Genomic DNA, 20,560 nt, shown 5'->3' with positions numbered 1-20,560 from the left:
CTTGAAGTCACCATGTGAAAGGACGTCCAAAGTTTCACAGTAGTATGGTGCACGGTGATATGTAAAAGGCCTGAGGCAAAGGGGGTCATTTCAACGCCCCCCCCCACCGCAAAAAAAACTAGTGGTTTTGGGTCGGTTGGGAAGTAAAAATGTTAAAAATTGCCAACATGACTGCAACACGCATGGAACCCGGTTGTAACGGAGGCGGCACAAGGGGCGGGCGACCAATCCGCTCTCAGGAGGCGGATCAGTCAATGAAATCTTTTAAGGAGGCTGTGTACTTCCATTTTAACAAGGTTCCTATTTTTAACCACTGTTGGCCGGGTTTTCTGGGCCTCGGGAATCATGGCAGGTAAAAGGAGGCAGGAAGGGCTGGATCCGTAAGGTAAGTGCCTTTATAGCACTGCCTGTGGACCACGACTTTTTCCTCCCAGCCCAACAAGCTAACTCTGTAAACTACTCCATGATCTCATAAGAACATAAGAAATAGGAGCAGGAGTAGGCCATTTGGCCCCTTGAGCCTGCTCCACCATTTAATAAGATCATGGCTGATCTGGTCATGAACTCAGCTCTACTTTCCTGCCTGCTCCCCATAACCCTTTATTCCCTTATCGCTCAAAAATCTGTCTATCTCCACCTTAAGTATATTCAATGATCCAGTGTCCCCAGCTCTCTGAGGCAGAGAATTCCACAGATTCACAACCCTCTGAGAGAAGAAATTCCTCCTCATCTCAGTTTTAAATGGGCAGCCCCTTATTCTGAGACAGTGCTCTCTAGTTTTAGTTTCCCCGATGAGTGGAAATATCCTCCCTGCATCCACCTTGTCGAGCCCCCTCATTATCTTATGTTTCAATAAGATCACCTCTCATTCTTCTGAACTCCAATGTGTATAGGCCCAACCTACTCAACCTGTCTTCATAAGTCAACCCCCTCATCCCTGGAATCAACCTAGTGAACCTTCTCTGAACAGCCTCCAATGCAAGTATATCCTTCCTTAAATACGGAGACCAAAACTGTACACAGTACTCCAGGTGTGGCCTCACCAATATCTTGTATTGTTGTAGCAGGACTTCTCTGCTTTTATACTCTATGAGAGGTGATCTTATTGAAATGTATAAGATTATGAGAGGACTTGACAAAGTGGATGCAGAGAGGATGTTTCCACTGATGGGGGAGACTAGAACTAAAGGGCATGATCTTAGAATAAGGGGCTGTCCATTTAAAACAGAGATGAGGAGAAATTTCTTCTCCCAGAGGAAGAATTTGTGGAATTCACTGCCTCAGAGAGCTGTGGAAGCTGAGACATTGAATAAGTTTAAGACAGAAATAGACAGTTTCTTAAATGATAAGGGGTTATGGGGAGCGGGCGGGGAAGTTGAGCTGAGTCCATGATCAGATCAGCCATGATCTTATTGAATGGCGGAGCAGGCGGGAGGGGCCATATTGCCTACTCCTGTTCCTATTTCTTATGTTCTTATCCCCCTTGCAATAAAGGCCAACATTCCATTTGCCTTCCTGATTACATTACGTGCTGTACCTGCATACTAACTTTGTGTTTCATGCATAAGGACCCCCAGGTCTCTGTACTGCAGCACTTTGCAATTTTTCTCCATTTAAATTAGAATTTGCTTTTCTATTTTCTGTCCCAGTGGACAACCTTACACCCACATTATACTCCATCTGCCAAATTTTTGCCCATTCACTTAGCCTGTCTATATCCTTTTGCAGATTTTTTGTGTCCTCCTCACACATTGCTTTTCCACCATCTTTGCATCATCAGCAAACTTGACTACATTACACTCGGTCCCTTCATCTAAGTCATTAATATAGATTGTAAATAGTTGAGGCCCCAGCACCAATCCCTGCAGCACCCCACTAGTTACTGATTGCCGACTGGAAAATGACCCATTTATCCCGACTGTCTTTTCTGTCAGTTTGCCAATCCTCTATCTATGCTAATATATTACCCCCAACCCCGTGAACTTTTATCTTGTGCAGTAATCTTTTATGTGGCTCCTTATTAAATGGCTTCTGGAAATCCACTGGTTCCCCCTGAACTCCAGCAAATTTGTCAAACATGATTTCCCTTTCATAAAACCATGTTGACTGCCTGATTGAATAATGCTTTTCCAAATGTCCTGCTATTGTTTCCATTTTCATTTTCCCAACAACAGATGTTAGGCTAACTAGTCTATAGTCTCCTGCTTATTGTCTGCCTGCTTTGTTAAATAGAGCCGGTGGATTTGCGGTTTTCCAATCCGCTGAAACCGCCCCAGAATCCAGGGAATTTTGGTAGATTACAACCAATGCATCCACTATCTCTGCAGCCATTTCTTTTAAGATCCTGGGATGCAAGCCATCAGGTTCAGGGGACTTGTCCGCCTTTAGCCCCATTATTTTACCAAGTACTATTTCTTTAGTGATAGTGATTGTATTAAGTTCCTCGCTCCTTATAGCCCCTTGATTATCCACTATTGGGATGTTTTTCGTGTTTTCTACCGTGAAGACCAATACAAAATATTTGTTCAACGTCTCTGCCATTTCCCTGTTCCCCATTATTAATTACCCAGTCTCATCCTCTCGGGGACCAATATTTACTTTAGCCACTCTTTTCATTTTTATGTGCCTGTAGAAACTCTTACTGTCTGTTTTTATATGTTTTGCTAGTTTGCTTTCATAATCTATCTTCCCTCTCTATTTTTTTTTAGTCGTTCTTTGCTGGCTTTTAAAAGTTTCCCAATCCTCTGGCCTCCCACTGGTCTCTCCCCAGCGCCCCCTCTCCTGCACCACGCTCTTCGCGATCTTTCCCCCCTGCTCTCCACACCACCACTAAACCTACCTGCTCCTCGCGGCTACAATCACCCGACTCCACTGTGTTGGGGGAAACCCGCACTTCTGGGTTTCCCGACTATAACTCCCCCACCCCTATCCCGCTCCAAAACCACGTCTCAGTAAATATCGCGGCCATAATGTCCATTTCTCCTCAAATGCCTGGATGTTCCTGATCTAGATGAACTGGATGGCAACATCAAACACACTGCTACTCCGGCCTAACACTGGGTTGATGCCCGTCTGTTCAAGGTGACTCTCCATTCTCGGACGTATCTCTGTGGGCAAGAAGTCAAACAGAAGCTTTGCCTCACAGGAAGGGATAAAATCATCCTCAGGCTTAGCGGGTTTGCCCAGCGAATAGCCACGGAAGGTCCTGGGTTCGATTTCTGGTCTGTCCTGAGGTAGTCAGGTTCGAGGTAGGAGTAGAGGGAGCACCGAGTTTGTGTCAATGCCCCGGGGGGGGGGGGGGGATCAGCCCGGGTTTCCACTCCTGATCACTGTCATAGAAACATAGAAAATAGGTACAGGAGTAGGCCATTCGGCCCTTCGAGCCTGCACCGCCATTAAAGTTAATGGATGAACATGCAACCTCAGTACCCCATTCCTGCTTTCTCGCCATACCCCTTGATCCCCCTAGTAGTAAGGACTACATCTAACTCCTTTTTGAATATATTTAGTGAATTGGCCTCAACAACTTTCTGTGGTAGAGAATTCCACAGGTTCACCACTCTCTGGGTGAAGAAGTTTCTCCTCATCTCGGTCCTAAATGGCTTACCCTTTATCCTTAGGCTGTGACCCCTGGTTCTGGATTTCCCCAACATTGGGAACATTCTTCCTGCATCTACCCTGTCTAAACCCATCAGAATTTTAAACGTTTCTATGAGGTCCCCTCTCATTCGTCTGAATTCCAGTGAATACAAGCCCAGTTGATTCAGTCTTTCTTGATATGTCAGTCCCGCCATCCCGGGAATCAGTCTGGTGAACCTTCGCTGCACTCCCTCAATAGAAAGAATGTCCTTCCTCAAGTTAGGAGACCAAAACTGTACACAATACTCCAGGTGTGGCCTCACCAAGACCCTGTACAACCTCCCTGCCCCTGTACTCCAATCCCCTCGCTTTGAAGGCCAACATGCCATTTGCTTTCTTAACCGCCTGCTGTACCTGCATGCCAACCTTCAATGACTGATGTACCATGACACCCAGTTCTCGTTGCACCTCCCCTTTTCCTAATCTGTCACCATTCAGATAATAGTCTGTCTCTCTGTTTTTACCACCAAAGTGGATAACCTCACATTTATCCACATTATACTTCATCTGCCATGCATTTGCCCACTCACCTAACCTATCCAAGTCACTCTGCAGCCTCATAGCATCCTCCTCGCAGCTCACATTGCCACCCAACTTAGTGTCATCCGCAAATTTGGATATACTACATTTAATCCCCTCGTCTAAATCATTAATGTACAGTGTAAACAGCTGGGGCCCCAGCACAGAACCTTGCGGTACCCCACTAGTCACTGCCTGCCATTCTGAAAAGTACCCATTTACTCCTACTCTTTGCTTCCTGTCTGATAACCAGTTCTCAATCCACGTCAGCACACTATCCCCAATCCCATGTGCTTTAACTTTGCACATTAATCTCTTGTGTGGGACCTTGTCGAAAGCCTTCTGAAAGTCCAAAAATACCACATCAACTGGTTCTCCCTTGTCCAATCTACTGGAAACATCCTCAAAAAATTCTAGAAGATTTGTCAAGCATGATTTCCCTTTCACAAATCCATGCTGACTTGGACCTATCATGTCACCTCTTTCCAAATGCGCTGCTATGACATCCTTAATAATTGATTCCATCATTTTACCCACTGCCGATGTCAGGCTGACCGGTCTATAATTCCCTGTTTTCTCTCTCCCTCCTTTTTTAAAAAGTGGGGTTACATTGGCTACCCTCCACTCCATAGGAACTGATCCAGAGTCTATGGAATGTTGGAAAATGACTGTCAATGCATCCGCTATTTCCAAGGCCACCTCCTTAAGTACTCTGGGATGCAGACCATCAGGCCCTGGGGATTTATCGGCCTTCAGTCCCATCAATTTTCCCAACACAATTTCCCGACTAATAAGGATTTCCCTCAATTCCTCCTTATAACTAGACCCTCTGACCCCCTTTATATCCAGAAGGTTGTTTGTGGCCTTAGTGAATACCGAACCAAAGTACTTGTTCAATTGGTCTGCCATTTCTTTGTTCCCCGTTATGACTTCCCCTGATTCTGACTGCAGGGGACCTACGTTTGTCTTTACTAACCTTTTTCTCTTTACATATCTATAGAAGCATTTGCAGTCCATTTTAATGTTCCCTGCAAGCTTCCTCTCGTACTCTATTTTCCCTACCCTAATCAAACCCTTCGTCCTCCTCTGCTGAGTTCTAAATTTCTCCCAGTCCCCGGGTTCGCTGCTATTTCTGGCCAATTTGTATGCCACTTCCTTGGCTTTAATGCTATCCCTGATTTCCCTTGATAGCCACGGTTGAGCCACCTTCCCTTTTTTATTTTTACGCCAGACAGGGATGTACAATTGTTGTAGTTCATCCATGCGGTCTCTAAATGTCTGCCATTGCCTATCCACTGTCAACCCCTTAAGCATTATTCGCCAGTCTATCCTAGCCAATTCACGCCTCATACCTTCAAAGTTACCCTTCTTTAAGTTCTGGACCATGGTCTCTGAATTAACTGTTTCATTCTCCATCCTAATGTAGAATTCCACCATATTATGGTCACTCTTCCCCAAGGGGCCTCGCACAACGAGATTGCTAATTAATCCTCTCATTACACAACACCCAGTCTAAGATGGCCTCTTCCCTCGTTGGTTCCTCGACATATTGGTCTTAAAAAACCATCCCTTATGCACTCCAGGAAATCCTCCTCCACCATATTGTTTCCAGTTTGGTTAGCCCAATCTATATGCATATTAAAGTCACCCATGATAACTGCTGCACCTTTATTGCATGCACCCCTACTTTCCTGTTTGATGCCCTCCCCAACATCACTACTACTGTTTGGAGGTCTGTACACAACTCCCACTAGCGTTTTCTGCCCCTTGGTATTCCGTAGCTCCACCCATACCGATTCCACATCATCCAAGCTAATGTCTTTCCTTTCAATTGCCTTAATTTCCTCTTTAACCAGCAATGCCACCCCGCCTCCTTTTCCTTTCTGTCTATCCTTCCTAAGTGTTGAGTACCCCTGGATGTTGAGTTCCCAGCCTTGGTCACCCTGGAGCCATGTCTCCGTGATGCCAACCACATCGTATCCGTTAACTGCTATCTGCACAGTTAATTCGTCCACCTTATTCCGAATACTCCTCGCATTGAGGCACAAAACCTTCAGGCTTGCCTTTTTAACACACTTACCAACCCCTGCTGGTAGTGTGTGTGTACATCAGGTGAGGATAGGATCAGGCTCAGCTATGATGACCTCTCCTTGCCGGATAGCCTGCTGCTATTTATTTCCATGGCTCACCTAAATAATGGCCGTTTTGATGAAGTATCAGAGGGAAACCAGCACCCGTGAAACCAATGTTCCACTTAATTTTTTGGGGTGCACGCCCGCGACCCCTTTAAGGGGCCCCCAGTACGGCCCATTCACAGTTTCGCACATGCATAAAATTTAATATTGAGAAAGCCAGCCCCGGGCTGCGTGGGACCTGCAGGTTGCACGAAAACTTCCTCCAGAAACTGTACCCTAGCAAGGGCATCTAGGTGGCAGAGTGGGTTAGTCACTGCCTTCTCACCTTTTGATCCGCAATCCAAATCCAGCCCAGGCTGATAGGATGAAAGTCTTCTCTGGCTGTAAGGACTCTATAGAATCATCGAATAGTACAGCACAGAAGGGGGCCGTTCGCCCCATCAAGTTTACGCTGGCTCTTTCGAAGAACAATCTCGTTTGTCCCATTCCCTCTGCTTTGTTCCCCTATCCTTGCCATTTGTTCTCCTTCAAGTATTCATCCAATTCGCTTTTGAAGGCTATAAATGAATCTGTATTCACCACTGTATCAGCAGTGTATTCCCAATCTGAACCGCTCGTTTCTCCTCATGTCGCCTCTGGTTCTTTTGCCAATCACCTTAAATCTGAGCCCTCTGGTTATCGACCCTTCAGCCATTGAAAGCAGTTTCTCTTTATTTAGTCCATGTGAAATGAAGTCGTGTAGTCTCAATCCAGCTCCAAGTGGGCATGGGCCTGCAACACAAAACTGCCCCTCATTTGATGCTAATTTATAACCGCACTCAAAGACCTTACATTGTGGCTGGTGTGGGGAATGGAAAACATGTCATGCTGGTACACTAGGAGCTGAAGCATATTGTTGGGGCAGAGTAAAGAGAGCTTCTAGTCTCAGCCGTGGCTCAGTTGGCAGCACTCTCACCTCGTGAGTCAGAAGGTTGCGGGTTCAAGTCCCACTCCAGAGATATGAGCACATAATCTAGGCTGGCACTCCAGAGCAGTCCTGAGGGAGTGCTGCACTGTCGGTTGATGTCGTCTTCTGGATGAAGACATTAAACCGAGGCCCCGTCTGCCCTCTCAGATGGATGTAAAACATTCTATGGCACTATTTTGAAGAAGAGCAGGGACGCTATCCCCAGTGTCTTGGACAATATTTATCCCTCAATCAACATCACTAAAACAGGTTATCTGGTCATGTATCTCATTGCTGTTTGTGGGAGCTTGCTGTGCACAAATTGGCTGCCGTGTTTCCCACATTACAACAGTGAACACACTTCAAAGTACTTCACTGTAAAGTGCTTTGAGACGTCCTGAGGTTGTAAAAGGCGCTATATCATAAGGTCTTTCTTTACCCAATGCTAAGATTTTACAGGGAGCATTGGTCTCCTCCTGGTTTGGAAACAGATCAGCCATGTTCTAAGTGAATGGTGGAGCAGGCTCTGGGGGCTGAACGGCCTACTCCAGTGTACAGGTTTGTGCAGATGTAAAAAGTAGCCGTGTGGTGAGAGGGAGAAACTGCACTACACAGTGACTCACTCTCGTTTATCCTATCCTTGTCATTCAGATGTGCCCACAACCATCGTGCCCCCAGTCAAAACGGGCTCGTGCTTGTCCATGGACGGCCGGCGACATGAGAGCGGCGAAAGTTGGCACGATGGGTGCCGCGAGTGTTACTGCTACAATGGGCGTGAGATGTGCGCACTCATCACCTGCTCCGTGCCCAACTGTGGAAATCCCACCATCCGCCCTGGACAATGCTGCCCATCGTGCCCAGGTAAGGAGCCCTCAACTAACCCTCCTGTATAAGTAAAGTGGGCCGGGGTGGTGGTGGGGCATTTTTATTAACATGGGCTCTTGTATCTGACCAGTTCATTTAACAGCACAGAAAGAGGTCATTCAGCCCATCGCACTTGTACTGGCTCTCTGAAAGCTATCCACTTGGCCTGTGGAGGGGGGAACGATTTTCTCTATTTAGTGATATTTAATCAGAGTGGTAACTATTAATAAGACTCTCAGCATTGTAGATGTGCACTAAATGAGAAATGGCAGTCACTGAGCACTGGCTGTGCATTAATGTTAATCCAATATGCCAGGCTCATGGATTAATTTTAGATGATCCTTTTCTGTGTTGGTATCACTAAAGGATCTCCAGTTAGCTTACCGAGTCCGGCTTCGAAGCTCGTCCAAATAAACATTAGTTGTGGTTTGCCATGAATCAATAGTAAAACACTGCTCTAATTGACCAGTGGGTGAATGCATCACGCTGTGTGGTACTAAAGCTGCCTTTATACTGGCATGGTTTTAGATTGGTTCCGGAAAACCGATTTGCGTGATATGCCTTCTGTCACCTGCATTATTAAATCTGGCCTCCTTTTCCCAGAAGTAGACGTGCAACCCCCCATGGTAAACTGTGTCTGCAGCCAGGATAAGAGAGCCAGAGTCCAACATAAAGCAGCTGGAGTGTGGTAAAAGGAAAGGGAAAGGCTGTCTTTGTTTTCTTTGCCCCAGTTCAAGGGCGTGAGACCCGTTGGCCCCGGCCTAGGAGTGCGTAGACTCGGGATTGAACCTGGAACTTTCAGGATCGGTATGGTTTTGTTTCGGGATTGATCCAGCAAAGAGCCTGCACAGACATGACTAGTCCAAGTGGCTTCCTCCTGTTCTGTGACCCACACTGGACATTGACTGTATGCAATGAGCCGTCTGTTCATCAGCTTCTGCTGCTTCATCACCACCTCTAACGCCACCAGTTACGACTATTTCAGCGTAATGAGCTTTGAGCCAAAGTGTACTGACAGGAGATGGTGTTTTGTCCCTTTTTAATGCACAGTTATAATTATATGATAAGCTCCAGTATTAATAAGCATAGAAAGAAGTAACCAGTGTGACAGGACAGCTTTATTTAGTGTTGTAAAGGAATTAATTTTCTCCTCTCTGATACACTACCACTAATTCATAAACTGAAACTACGCACAAAAGGAACCCAGTCAGCCCATACCTGTGTAGATGCTGGCTTTTCAACCAGCGCTATCTACTTAAATTCACTTCTCTGCCCTTTCTATGCATCTTTTTATATTCTTCGCTTTTGAGCAGTTGCCTTCTCACTGGTTAATAGTTGCTGTGACAATAGCCTCATGTTCTGATAACTGTAATGAATGCACCGGTGAGTATGCTCACAGGTTAGAGGTGGGCACCGGAGGGACTAGAGTGCTTCATTACAGCAGGGAACAGAATTTTAATTTGATTTGTTAAGGTTCCCTTAAAGTTTATTTGTTAATTTGTGGGTTCTAGTGCCCTTACCAAAGGGGGCACTTGGCTTAAATTATAATTTAAAGTAGTTGCAGAGTTGTTGCAATGTGAGTGGCTTAGCCAGTCATGTGATGTTCACAAGACTCAATAACACTTGGGTCTAGGTGATCCACGATGAGGTACGCAGTTGTGAGCCTAGTGGATGAACTGGTAATGTGTAGTGTGATTGTTAAACCTTTGTTACTAAACCAACTTGTTCTTAATAGCAATGTGAATTCTTAAGCAAAGAACCCATGAAGCAAATACATTACAATAACCTGTGTGACCAAATTGTTAACTGTGTTTTCAGAGGACTCCGGCCTTTGGAAGCCCGAGCTGAGTGATACATCGATCTGCCACGCTCCTGGTGGTGAATACTTTGTGGAAGGCGAGACCTGGAACATCGACTCCTGCACCCAGTGCACCTGTCACAGCGGGCGTGTGCTGTGTGACACCGAGGTCTGCCCGCCCATCCTCTGCCAGAATCCCATCAGGACTCCGGACTCGTGCTGCCCGCAGTGCCCAGGTACGCTCACAACTGCAGCAACAACTTACATTGAACATAGTAAGACGTCCCAAGGCGTGTGCAGGGGCGTCAGCACACAAAATCTGATACCCTGGATCAAAGTTTCAAAAATAATCACAGCAGAGCACGGAACAGGTTGCTGAGGGGCAGGAAGGGGGGAAAGGCATTTGCGCTGATACAGCGACTCTCACAAACTCAAGGCACCCCAAAGCATTTACAGCCAATGAAGTACATTTTTGAAGTGTAGCCAGTGTTATGATGTGGGAAACACGGCGCCCAATTTGCGCACAGCAAGCTCCCACAAACAGCAATGGGATAATGACCAGATAATCTGGGTTTTTTAAGTGATGTTGGTAATGGTTTAATAAAGGGTAAAAAAGATGCAGATATAAGGGCGGTCACTCAGCCCAGAAAATACTGTTCTTCCAAGTGAACAACCTGCTCTGGCCTTCTTCATCGCCTTTCTGCCCGAGCGCCAAACATCCAGTTAAATCAGTTCATGGTTCAATGAAGTCGGTATTTGCTGTGCTAATTGGCAGCCTAATTCCATAAGTTAATCATTTGTAAATGTGAAGGAGACGTTCATTAAATTCAGCGGAGGCCACTTTAGTGCAATTTAGATTCATAAAAAAATGATGTTATAAATAAATAATTCACCCAAAAGATGCGCATGCAAGTGGGCTCCTGTTCCCCGGTCGACATATGTCAGTTAAAATGTCGATGCGGTTTGTCCAAGCTCCTGAGTACAGCTGAAACTCCTCAATAGCCTTCATAGAAACATAGAAAATAGGTGCAGGAGCAGGCCATTCGGCTCTTCTAGCCTGCACCGCCATTCAATGAGTTCATGGCTGAACATGCAACCTCAGTACCCCATTCCTGCTTTCTCACCATACCCCTTGATCCCCCTAGTAGTAAGGACTACATCTAACTCCTTTTTGAATATATTTAGTGAATTGGCCTCAACAATTTTCTGTGGTAGAGAATTCCACAGGTTCACCACTCTCTGGGTGAAGAAGTCTCTCCTCATCTCGGTCCTAAATATCTTACCCCTTATCCTTAGACTGTGACCCCTGGTTCTGGACTTCCCCAACATTGGGAACATTCTTCCTGCATTTAACCTGTCTAAACCCATCAGAATTTTAAATGTTTCTATGAGGTCCCATCTCACTCTAATGAACTCCAGTGAATACAAGCCCAGTTGATCCAGTCTTTCTTGATAGGTCAGTCCCGCCATCCCGGGAATCAGTCTGGTGAACCTTCGCTGCACTCCCTCAATAGTAAGAATGTCCTTCCTCAGGTTAGGAGACCAAAACTGTACACAATACTCCAGGTGTGGCCTCACCAATGCCCTGTACAACTGTAGCAACACCTCCCTGCCCCTGTACTCAAATCCCCTCGCTATGAAGGCCAACATGCCATTTGCTTTCTTAACCGCCTGCTGTACCTGCATGCCAACCTTCAATGACTGATGTACCATGACACCCAGGTCTCGTTGCACCTCCCCTTTTCCTAATCTGTCACCATTCAGATAATAGTCTGTCTCTCTGTTTTTACCACCAAAGTGGATAACCTCACATTTATCCACATTATACTTCATCTGCCATGCATTTGCCCACTCACCTAACCTATCCAAGTCGTTCTGCAGCCTCATAGCATCCTCCTCGCAGCTCACACTGCCACCTAACTTAGTGTCATCCGCAAATTTTGGATATACTACATTTAATCCCCTCGTCTAAATCATTAATGTACAGTGTAAACAGCTGGGGCCCCAGCACAGAACCTTGCGGTACCCCACTAGTCACCTTCTGCCATTCTGAAAAGTACCCATTTACTCCTACTCTTTGCTTCCTGTCTGACAACCAGTTCTCAATCCATGTCAGCACACTACCCCCAATCCCATGTGCTTTAACTTTGCACATTAATCTCTTGTGTGGGACCTTGTCGAAAGCCTTCTGAAAGTCCAAATATACCACACCAACTGGTTCTCCCTTGTCCACTCTACTGGAAACATCCTCAAAAAATTCTAGAAGATTTGTCAAGCATGATTTCCCTTTCACAAATCCATGCTGACTTGGACCTATCATGTCACCTCTTTCCAAATGCGCTGCTATGATATCCTTAATAATTGATTCCATCATCTTACCCACTACCGATGTCAGGCTGACCGGTCTATAATTCCCTGTTTTCTCTCTCCCTCCTTTTTTAAAAAGTGGGGTTACATTGGCTACCCTCCACTCGATAGGAACTGATCCAGAGTCAATGGAATGTTGGAAAATGACTGTCAATGCATCCGCTATTTCCAAGGCCACCTCCTTAAGTACTCTGGGATGCAGTCCAACAGGCCCTGGGGATTTATCGGCCTTCAATCCCATTAATTTCCCCAACACAATTTCCTGACTAATAAGGATTTCCCTCAGTTCCTCCTTCTTACTAGACCCTCTGACCCCTCTTATATCCGGAAGGTTGTTAATGTCCTCCTTAGTGAATGCCGAACCAAAGTACTTGTTTAATTGGTCTGCCATTTCTTTGTTTCCCGTTATGACTACCCCTGATTCTGACTGCAGGGGACCTACGTTTGTTTTTACTAACCTTTTTCTCTTTACATATCTATAGAAACTTTTGCAATCCGTCTTAATGTTCCCTGCAAGCTTCTTCCCGTACTCCCATTTTCCCTGCCCTAATCAAGCTCTTTGTCCTCCTCTGCTGAGTTCTAAATTTCTCCCAGTCTCCGGGTTCACTGCTATTTCTGGCCAATTTGTATGCCACTTCCTTGGCTTTAATACTATCCCTGATTTCCCTTGATAGCCACGGTTGAGCCACCTTCCATTTTTTTACGACAGACAGGAATGTACAATTGTTGTAGTTCACCCATGCGGTCTCTAAATGTCTGCCATTGCCCATCCACAGTCAACCCCTTAAGTATCATTCGCCAATCAATCCTAGCCAGTTCACGCCTCATACCTTCAAAGTTACCCTTCTTTAAGTTCTGGACCTTGGTCTCTGAATTAGCTGTTTCATTCTCCATCCTAATGCAGAATTCCACCATATTATGGTCACTCTTCCCCAAGGGGCCTCGCACAACGAGATTGCTAATTAATCCTCTCTCATTACACAACACCCAGTCTAAGATGGCCTCCCCCCTAGTTGGTTCTAGACATATTGGTCTAGAAAACCATCCTTTATGCACTCCAGGAAATCCTCCTCCACCGTATTGCTTCCAGTTTGGTAAGCCCAATCTATGTGCATATTAAAGTCACCCATTATAACTGCTGCACCCTTATTGCATGCACCCCTAATTTCCTGTTTGATGCCCTCCCCAACATCACTACTACTGTTTGGAGGTCTGTACACAACTCCCACTAACGTTTTTTGCCCTTTGGTGTTCTGCAGCTCTACCCATATAGATTCCACATCATCCAAGCTAATGTCCATTCTAACTATTGCATTAATCTCCTCTTTAACCAGCAATGCTACCCCACCTCCTTTTCCTTTTATTCTATCCTTCCTGAATGTTGAATACCCCTGGATGTTGAGTTCCCAGCCCTGATCATCCTGGAGCCTTGTCTCCGTAATCCCAATCACATCATATTTGTTAACATCTATTTGCACAGTTAATTCATCCACCTTATTACGGATAGTCCTTGCATTAAGACACAAAGCCTTCAGGCTTGTTTTTTTATCACCCTTTGTCCTTTTAGAATTTTGCTGTACAGTGGCCCTTTTTGTTTTTTGTCTTGCGTTTCTCTGCCCTCCACTTTTCCTCATCTCCTTTCTGTCTTTTTTTTTTGTCTCCTTTTTGTTTCGCTCTGTCTCCCTGCATTGGTTCCCATCCCCCTGCCATATTAGTTTAACTCCTCCCCAACAGCACTAGCAAACACTCTCCCTAGGACATTGGTTCTGGTCCTGCCCAGGTGCAGACCGTCCGGTTTGTACTGGTCCCACCTCCCCCAGAACCGGTTCCAATGCCCCAGGAATTTGAATCCCTCCCTGCTGCACCACTGCTCAAGCCACATATTCATATGCGCTATCCTTCGATTCTTACTCTGACTAGCACGTGGCACTGGTAGCAATCCTGAGATTACTACTTTTGAGGTCCTACTTTTTAATTTAGCTCCTAGCTCCTTAAATTCGTTTCGTAGGACCTCATGCCTTTTTTTACCTATGTCGTTGGTACCAATGTGCACCATGACAACTGGCTGTTCTCCTTCCCTTTTTAGAATGTCCTGCACCCACTCCAAGACATCCTTGACCCTTGCACCAGGGAGGCAACATACCATCCTGGAGTCTCGGTTGCGGCCGCAGAAACGCCTATCTATTCCCTTTATAATTGAATCCCCTATCACTATCGCTCTCCCACTCTTTTTCCCGCCCTCCTGTGCAACAGAGCCAGCCACGGTGCCATGAACCCGGCCGCTGCTGCCCTCCCCTGATGAGTCATCCCCCCCAACAGCACTCAAAGCAGTGTATCTGTTTTGCAGGGGGATGACCACAGGGGACCCCTGCACTACCTTCCTTGCACTACTCTTCCTGCTGGTCTTCCATTCCCTATCTGGCTGTGGACCCTTCACCTGCGGTAAGACCATCTCGCTACACGTGCTACTCACGTCATTCTCAGCATCGTGGATGCTCCAGAGTGAATCCACCCTCAGCTCCAACTCCGCAACGCGGTCCGTCAGGAGCTGGAGGCGGACACACTTCCCGCACACGTAGTCGTCAGGGACACTGGTGTCGTCCCTGAGTTCCCACATGGTACAGGAGGAGCATAACACGCGACCGAGCTGTCCTGTCATGACTTAACCCTTAGATAGGCAACAATGCTAAAGTTTACTCACTGTTATAGAAGAGAAAAAAGAAAAACTACTCACCAATCACCAGCCAATCACCCACCCCCTTGGCTGTGACATCACCCTTCTGTTTCTTTCTACTTCTTTTTTGCCTTCTCCCTGTAGCTGCACAAGCTGGGCCTTTATAGGCCTCACCAACCCCGGACTCGCGCTGCTCCAACTGCCGCCGCCTCACTCTCCCGCTGGGCCTTTTATAGGCCTCACCAACCCCGGACTCGCGCTGCTCTGAGAAGGTTCACCTGCACTGAGGAGCATGGGTAGGAACAGCAGCCATTTTAACCAGTGTGCCACAGGGCTGGGCAAAGGAAATGGGATTTTAGCAGAGAAACTGCACAGTAAGACTGAAGCCAGGATCAAGGAGGTTAGTAGAACAGTGGGGACAGGGACCAGTCATCTGGAGCACCCTGCTCAAAATGGCAGCAGTGCTTACCATGCTTCTTGGGGCAGATGTAATCACTCTATAAAATGGCACAAAAACCTTCCATTCGACCCAACTAGTCCATGTAGGTGTTTATGCTCCACACGAGCCACCTCCCACCCCTCTTCACCGAACCCTATCGGCATAACCGTCCATTCCTTTTCCCCTCGTGTGTTTTTCCAGCTCTCCCTTAAATGCATATATGCTACTCACCTGAAGTACTTGTGGTAGCGATTTCCACATTCTAACCACTCTTTGGGTAAAGAAGTTCGCTTGCACAAAAGCACAGCCAGCATTTTATTTAACGTAACAGGTCCACTTGTGCACCGTATTATTTTGGGGGAAGTTGACTTCATTTCATACTCTCGCTAAATTGGTATCCGTTCTCCTCCTTGAACCAGACGAACCCCTTCAGCCTTTGTCGCCAAGCAACAAAAGTATGCCCGGTTACTGCAAGAACGAGGAGGGTGATATCTTCCTGGCTGCTGAATCCTGGAAGCCAAACGTGTGCACCAGCTGCATTTGCATGGAGGGAGTCATCAGCTGCTACTCGGAGTCTTGTCCAGCCGTGACCTGTGCCCGGCCTGTCCTGCGGAAAGGGCAGTGCTGCCCCTACTGCATCGGTGAGTAACTGCCGGTGGGAAATCAGATGCCGTTCCCCTTCAGTGCTGCTGGGAGACGGACCATCTGCTTTGTTGTGTTCACATTTCAGCCGTCTGCGATAAGTTCGAGGGCATGTTGGTTCAGCTCAAGTATGCAATGACTCGTGTCATATTCAACACTGGAATGATCGATTGCTTTGCACAGTCAGAACAAAAGTACCAGTATGGTGGCATCACCCCACTGCGGGTACAGAGATTTACCAGGATGTTGCCAGGACTGGAGAATTTTAGCTATGAGGACAGATTGGATAGGCTGGGGTTGTTTTCTTTGGAACAGAGGAGGCTGAGGGAAGATCTTATTGAGGTGTATAAAATGATGAGGGGGCCTAGATAGAGTGGAGAGGACAGACCTATTTCCCTTAGCAGAGGGGTCAGCAACCAGGGGGCATAGATTTTAAGTAATTGGTAGAAGGATTAGAGGGGAGTTGAGGAGGTATTTTTTCACCCAGTGTATTGTGGGGGTCTGGAACTCACTGCCTGAAAGGGTGGTAGAGGCAGAAACCCTCACCACATTTAAAAAGTACTTGGATGTGCACTCGAAGTGCCGTAACCTACAGGGCTATGGACCTAGTGCTGGAAAGTGGGATTAGGTTGGATAGCTCTTTTTCAGCCGGCACAAGCTTGATGGGCCAAATGGCCTCCTTCTGTGCCGTAGTTTTCTATGACTCTATGAACTCGTTACCGCTCCGGTATGCCGAGCCACGGAGTTTCCCGACTTGAGTCTCCTGCCCTTGCCTGTAGGGCTGATTGCTGATCAATGGAGCAACACACAGGGTAAATCCATCTCTGCACAAAGCTGGGAAACAGTCAGTCGTGCACTGTTCTCCTGTCGCTCCCAGGACCTCTCTGCTAATGCAGCTAATCAGGGCAGAAGAAAACCTGCATTAGCAGAGAGGTCCTGGGAGCCACTGACTGATGCGTCTGCAGTTGCAGCAAATGCGAAGAGAGGGATTTTTCTCTTGTGTTTTTTAAAGCGTCCAAAATGGGGAATTAAAAGGGGGCCAACAGTCTTGTGGCCCAGTTTTAACCTGGAGCATGATCACAGAGCGATGCTGTACTCGACAGCCATCAGCTACACAGGCCTGAGCTGTAGCAGTCGGTGTCTTTGTTCTCCGAGGTGCACATCTGCCTCTTCACACAGTCAAAGCCATTGCTCAGCTGTGACAAGCTCAGGTTGGATGTGACAGGCATGGTATGTATGTTCTCCCGGTACAGGGCTGGTGCTGTGGAGAACATCACCTTCCAGGTGACTGACACCCGCATCCATCTCCTCCCACAACCACAGGGTCTCCGTGTTTGCTCTTACCTGCATTCTTCCCGTATACCCGCCTTACCCGCGATGTTCTGCATCACTGAATCCTGCTCCTGTCAACATAAACTATGAATTTATGAGCATTTTAGCATTATTGTATGTACTTGTGGATGAGGATAATTATCAACACGACAACCAAATTGCCGTGGGCAGTTAGCATCTTTTCACGAGACTGCAAGGAGTGATTCCCCCTTCCCCCAAACTCACCCCGCCAATTCATTTAATCTAATCATTTAGTTTAGATGTAATACTAAAAATAATATAGTATGAAACAATCGCTCCCCACCTCCAGCCAAAAAACATCTATTTAATTCTGGCGGCATTCTGTTGAAGATGATGAGAGCTCTGAATCCTCCCTTGTAAGGTTCAGATTAATACGGGCAGATTCTACCTGCTCACTTCTGTCATTCAACCAGGTGGCGTATTCACCCTCTCACCCACTGCGCAGTCCCCCAAACCCCTTCCCCACTCCCCTAATCCCTCACACACTCTAACCCCTTCCCCACTCCCCTAACCCCCTCACACACTAACCCCTTCCCCACTCCCCTAACCCCCTCACACACTAACCCCTTCCCCACTCCTCCAACCCCCTCACACACTCTAACCCCTCACACACTCTAACCCCTTGCCCACTCCCCTAACCCCCTCACACACTAACCCCTTCCCCACTCCTCCAACCCCTCACACACTCTAACCCCTTCCCCACTCCCCTAACCCCCTCACACACTAACCCCTTCCCCACTCCTCCAACCCCCTCACACACTCTAACCCCTCACACACTCTAACCCCTTCCCCACTCCTCTAACCCCCTCACACACTAACCCCTTCCCCACTCCTCCAACCCCCTCACACACTCTAACCCCTCACACACTCTAACCCCTTCCCCACTCCTCTAACCCCCTCACACACTAACCCCTTCCCCACTCCCCTAACCTCCTCACACGCTAACCCCTTCCCCACTCCCCTAATCCCTCACACACTCTAACCCCTTCCCCACTCCTCCAACCCCCTCACACACTAACCCCTTCCCCACTCCTCCAACCCCCTCACACACTCTAACCCCTTCCCCACTCCCCTAACCCCCTCACACACTCTAACCCCTCACACACTCTAACCCCTCACACACTCTAACCCCTCACACACTCTAACCCCTCACACACTCTAACCCCTCACACACTCTAACCCCTCACACACTCTAACCCCTCACACACTCTAACCCCTCACACACTCTAACCCCTCACACACTCTAACCCCTCACACACGCTAACCCCTCACACACTCTATCTCCCTCACACACTCGAACCCCTCACACCCTCGAACCCCTCACACCCTCGAACCCCTCACACCCTCGAACCCCTCACACCCTCTAACCCCTCACACCCTCTAACCCCTCACACCCTCTAACCCCTCACACCCTCTAACCCCTCACACCCTCGAACCCCTCACACCCTCGAACCCCTCACACCCTCGAACCCCTCACACCCTCTAACCCCCTCACACAGCTCTATCTCCCTCACACACACTAGCCCCTCACACAGCTCTATCTCTCTCACACACTCTAACCCCTCACACACAGCAGTATCTCCCTCAAACACTCTAACCCCTCACACACAGCTCTATCTCCCTCACACACACTAACCCCTCACACACAGCAGTATCTCCCTCACACACTCTAACCCCTCACACGCACTAGCCCCTCACACACAGCTCTATTTCCCTCACACACTCTAACCCCTCACACACAGCTCTATCTCCCTCACACACTCTAACCCCTCACACACAGCTCTATCTCCTTCACACACTCTAACCCCTCACACACAGCTCTATCTCCCTTACACACTCTAACCCCTCACACAGCTCTATCTCCCTCACTGCAGACTCTCACTCCACACAAATTCAGATTGTAGCATTTGTCTTCAGCCTGTGGAGTTCTAGCTCCCCCTAGTGGCAAGCTGCAACCCAAAGGCCTGAAGATCATAAAACCAGGACATTTAATTACAGTAACTCCTTTCTTTTTTGTTCCCTTTTCACCTTATCTGTGGGTTGTCCCCATCGGAGGTACTCCCAGTGTCTCACAATGAGACTGTGAGCTTTACTGATCAGTAATTCTGCGAGGGTGCTATCAGTGCCAAACAATCAACTAATGTAGAATTTGAAAACAACTTAGATTGTCTAATTGCAATTTCTCACATGAACCAATAATTCATGTATAGAAACAGAGTCTAACACCTAGAGATTGGTCTCGGGCGGTGGTGTTAACAGGCGGTATCGGATTGGCCGCCTGTTATACACAGCACTTGATACTCAGTTGCATTGCAGTCGATGGGACTGAATATCAGGTGCTGTGTATAACAGGCAGCCGATCCAATACGGCCCGAGGCCAATCTCTAGGCCCAGGCCTCCCCAATAGCTCAGGATCAGTAAAAGTGGCCATGAAGCTGTCGGATTGTCATTAAAAACCCAACTGATTAATTAGTGCCTTTAGGGAATGAAACCTGCCATCCTTACCCGGTCTGGCCTATATGTGTTACTCCAGTTCCTCACCAGCGTGGTTAACTCTTGACTGCCCTCTGACGTGTCCTAGCAAGCCACTCAGTTGCATCAGAACACCTGCATTGATTCAAGCAGAAGGCCCACCACCTGCCTCTCAAGCCAGTCAAGGATGGGCGGTAAATGCCGGCCTTGCCAGCGATGCCCACATCCCGAAAATACATTTTTTAAATGGTTGCTTAAGCCAGTCTGCTGCGCATCCATTCAGGCCAGGAAGATCCCTAAGACCCATTAACATATCATCCAGGGTGCAAGGTGAAGTGCTGCAATAACCCATACATGCTCATGAGCGAGGGAGGGGAAGAAAAATCACCAGAGCCAGAACTCCTGCTCTGAATGTGTGCGGGAGGGGAGGGAGGGCAAGGGTTGCGATTTTCGGCAGTTAAAATGTCCTGAGTTACTGGCTGGGTGTTTGCTCAGTGTATACGCAGCCCGGAGTGGATCGCAGTTGGCCAAGAAAAAAACAATTGCGCAGCCAAAACAGTTTGAGGTAGCACTTCACGGACTGCGAGATAAACAAAGTGCTTGTGATACTCTGATCGCAAGCTTGACGAGGATCAGGCTAAATTAGTTACTGACCTGGTCAGAATTCACATTCCAACTGACTGAGGGAAGGAAGGCGCGGGGGGTCAGTGGG

The 20,560-nt window shown here is 47.4% G+C and overlaps 1 protein-coding gene across 2 annotated transcripts in view; it reads left to right on the top strand.

The window, feature by feature from the left end:
* Positions 1-20,560, top strand: part of crim1 (cysteine rich transmembrane BMP regulator 1 (chordin-like)) — a 273,330-nt gene that overhangs the window by 236,995 nt on the left and 15,775 nt on the right. For both annotated transcript variants that reach the window (XM_070889247.1, XM_070889246.1), the window contains exons 11-13: positions 7,891-8,100; positions 9,922-10,137; positions 15,801-16,022. In XM_070889247.1, coding sequence (XP_070745348.1) covers positions 7,891-8,100; positions 9,922-10,137; positions 15,801-16,022 — 648 coding nt within the window. The remainder of the gene's footprint in view (positions 1-7,890; positions 8,101-9,921; positions 10,138-15,800; positions 16,023-20,560) is intronic.

Source organism: Pristiophorus japonicus, chromosome 9 (genome assembly GCF_044704955.1).
Source record: "Pristiophorus japonicus isolate sPriJap1 chromosome 9, sPriJap1.hap1, whole genome shotgun sequence".
NCBI lineage: Eukaryota > Metazoa > Chordata > Chondrichthyes > Pristiophoridae > Pristiophorus > Pristiophorus japonicus.
The sequence above is the reverse complement of the archived record's forward strand: the minus strand, read 5'-3'. Positions and strand labels throughout refer to the sequence as shown.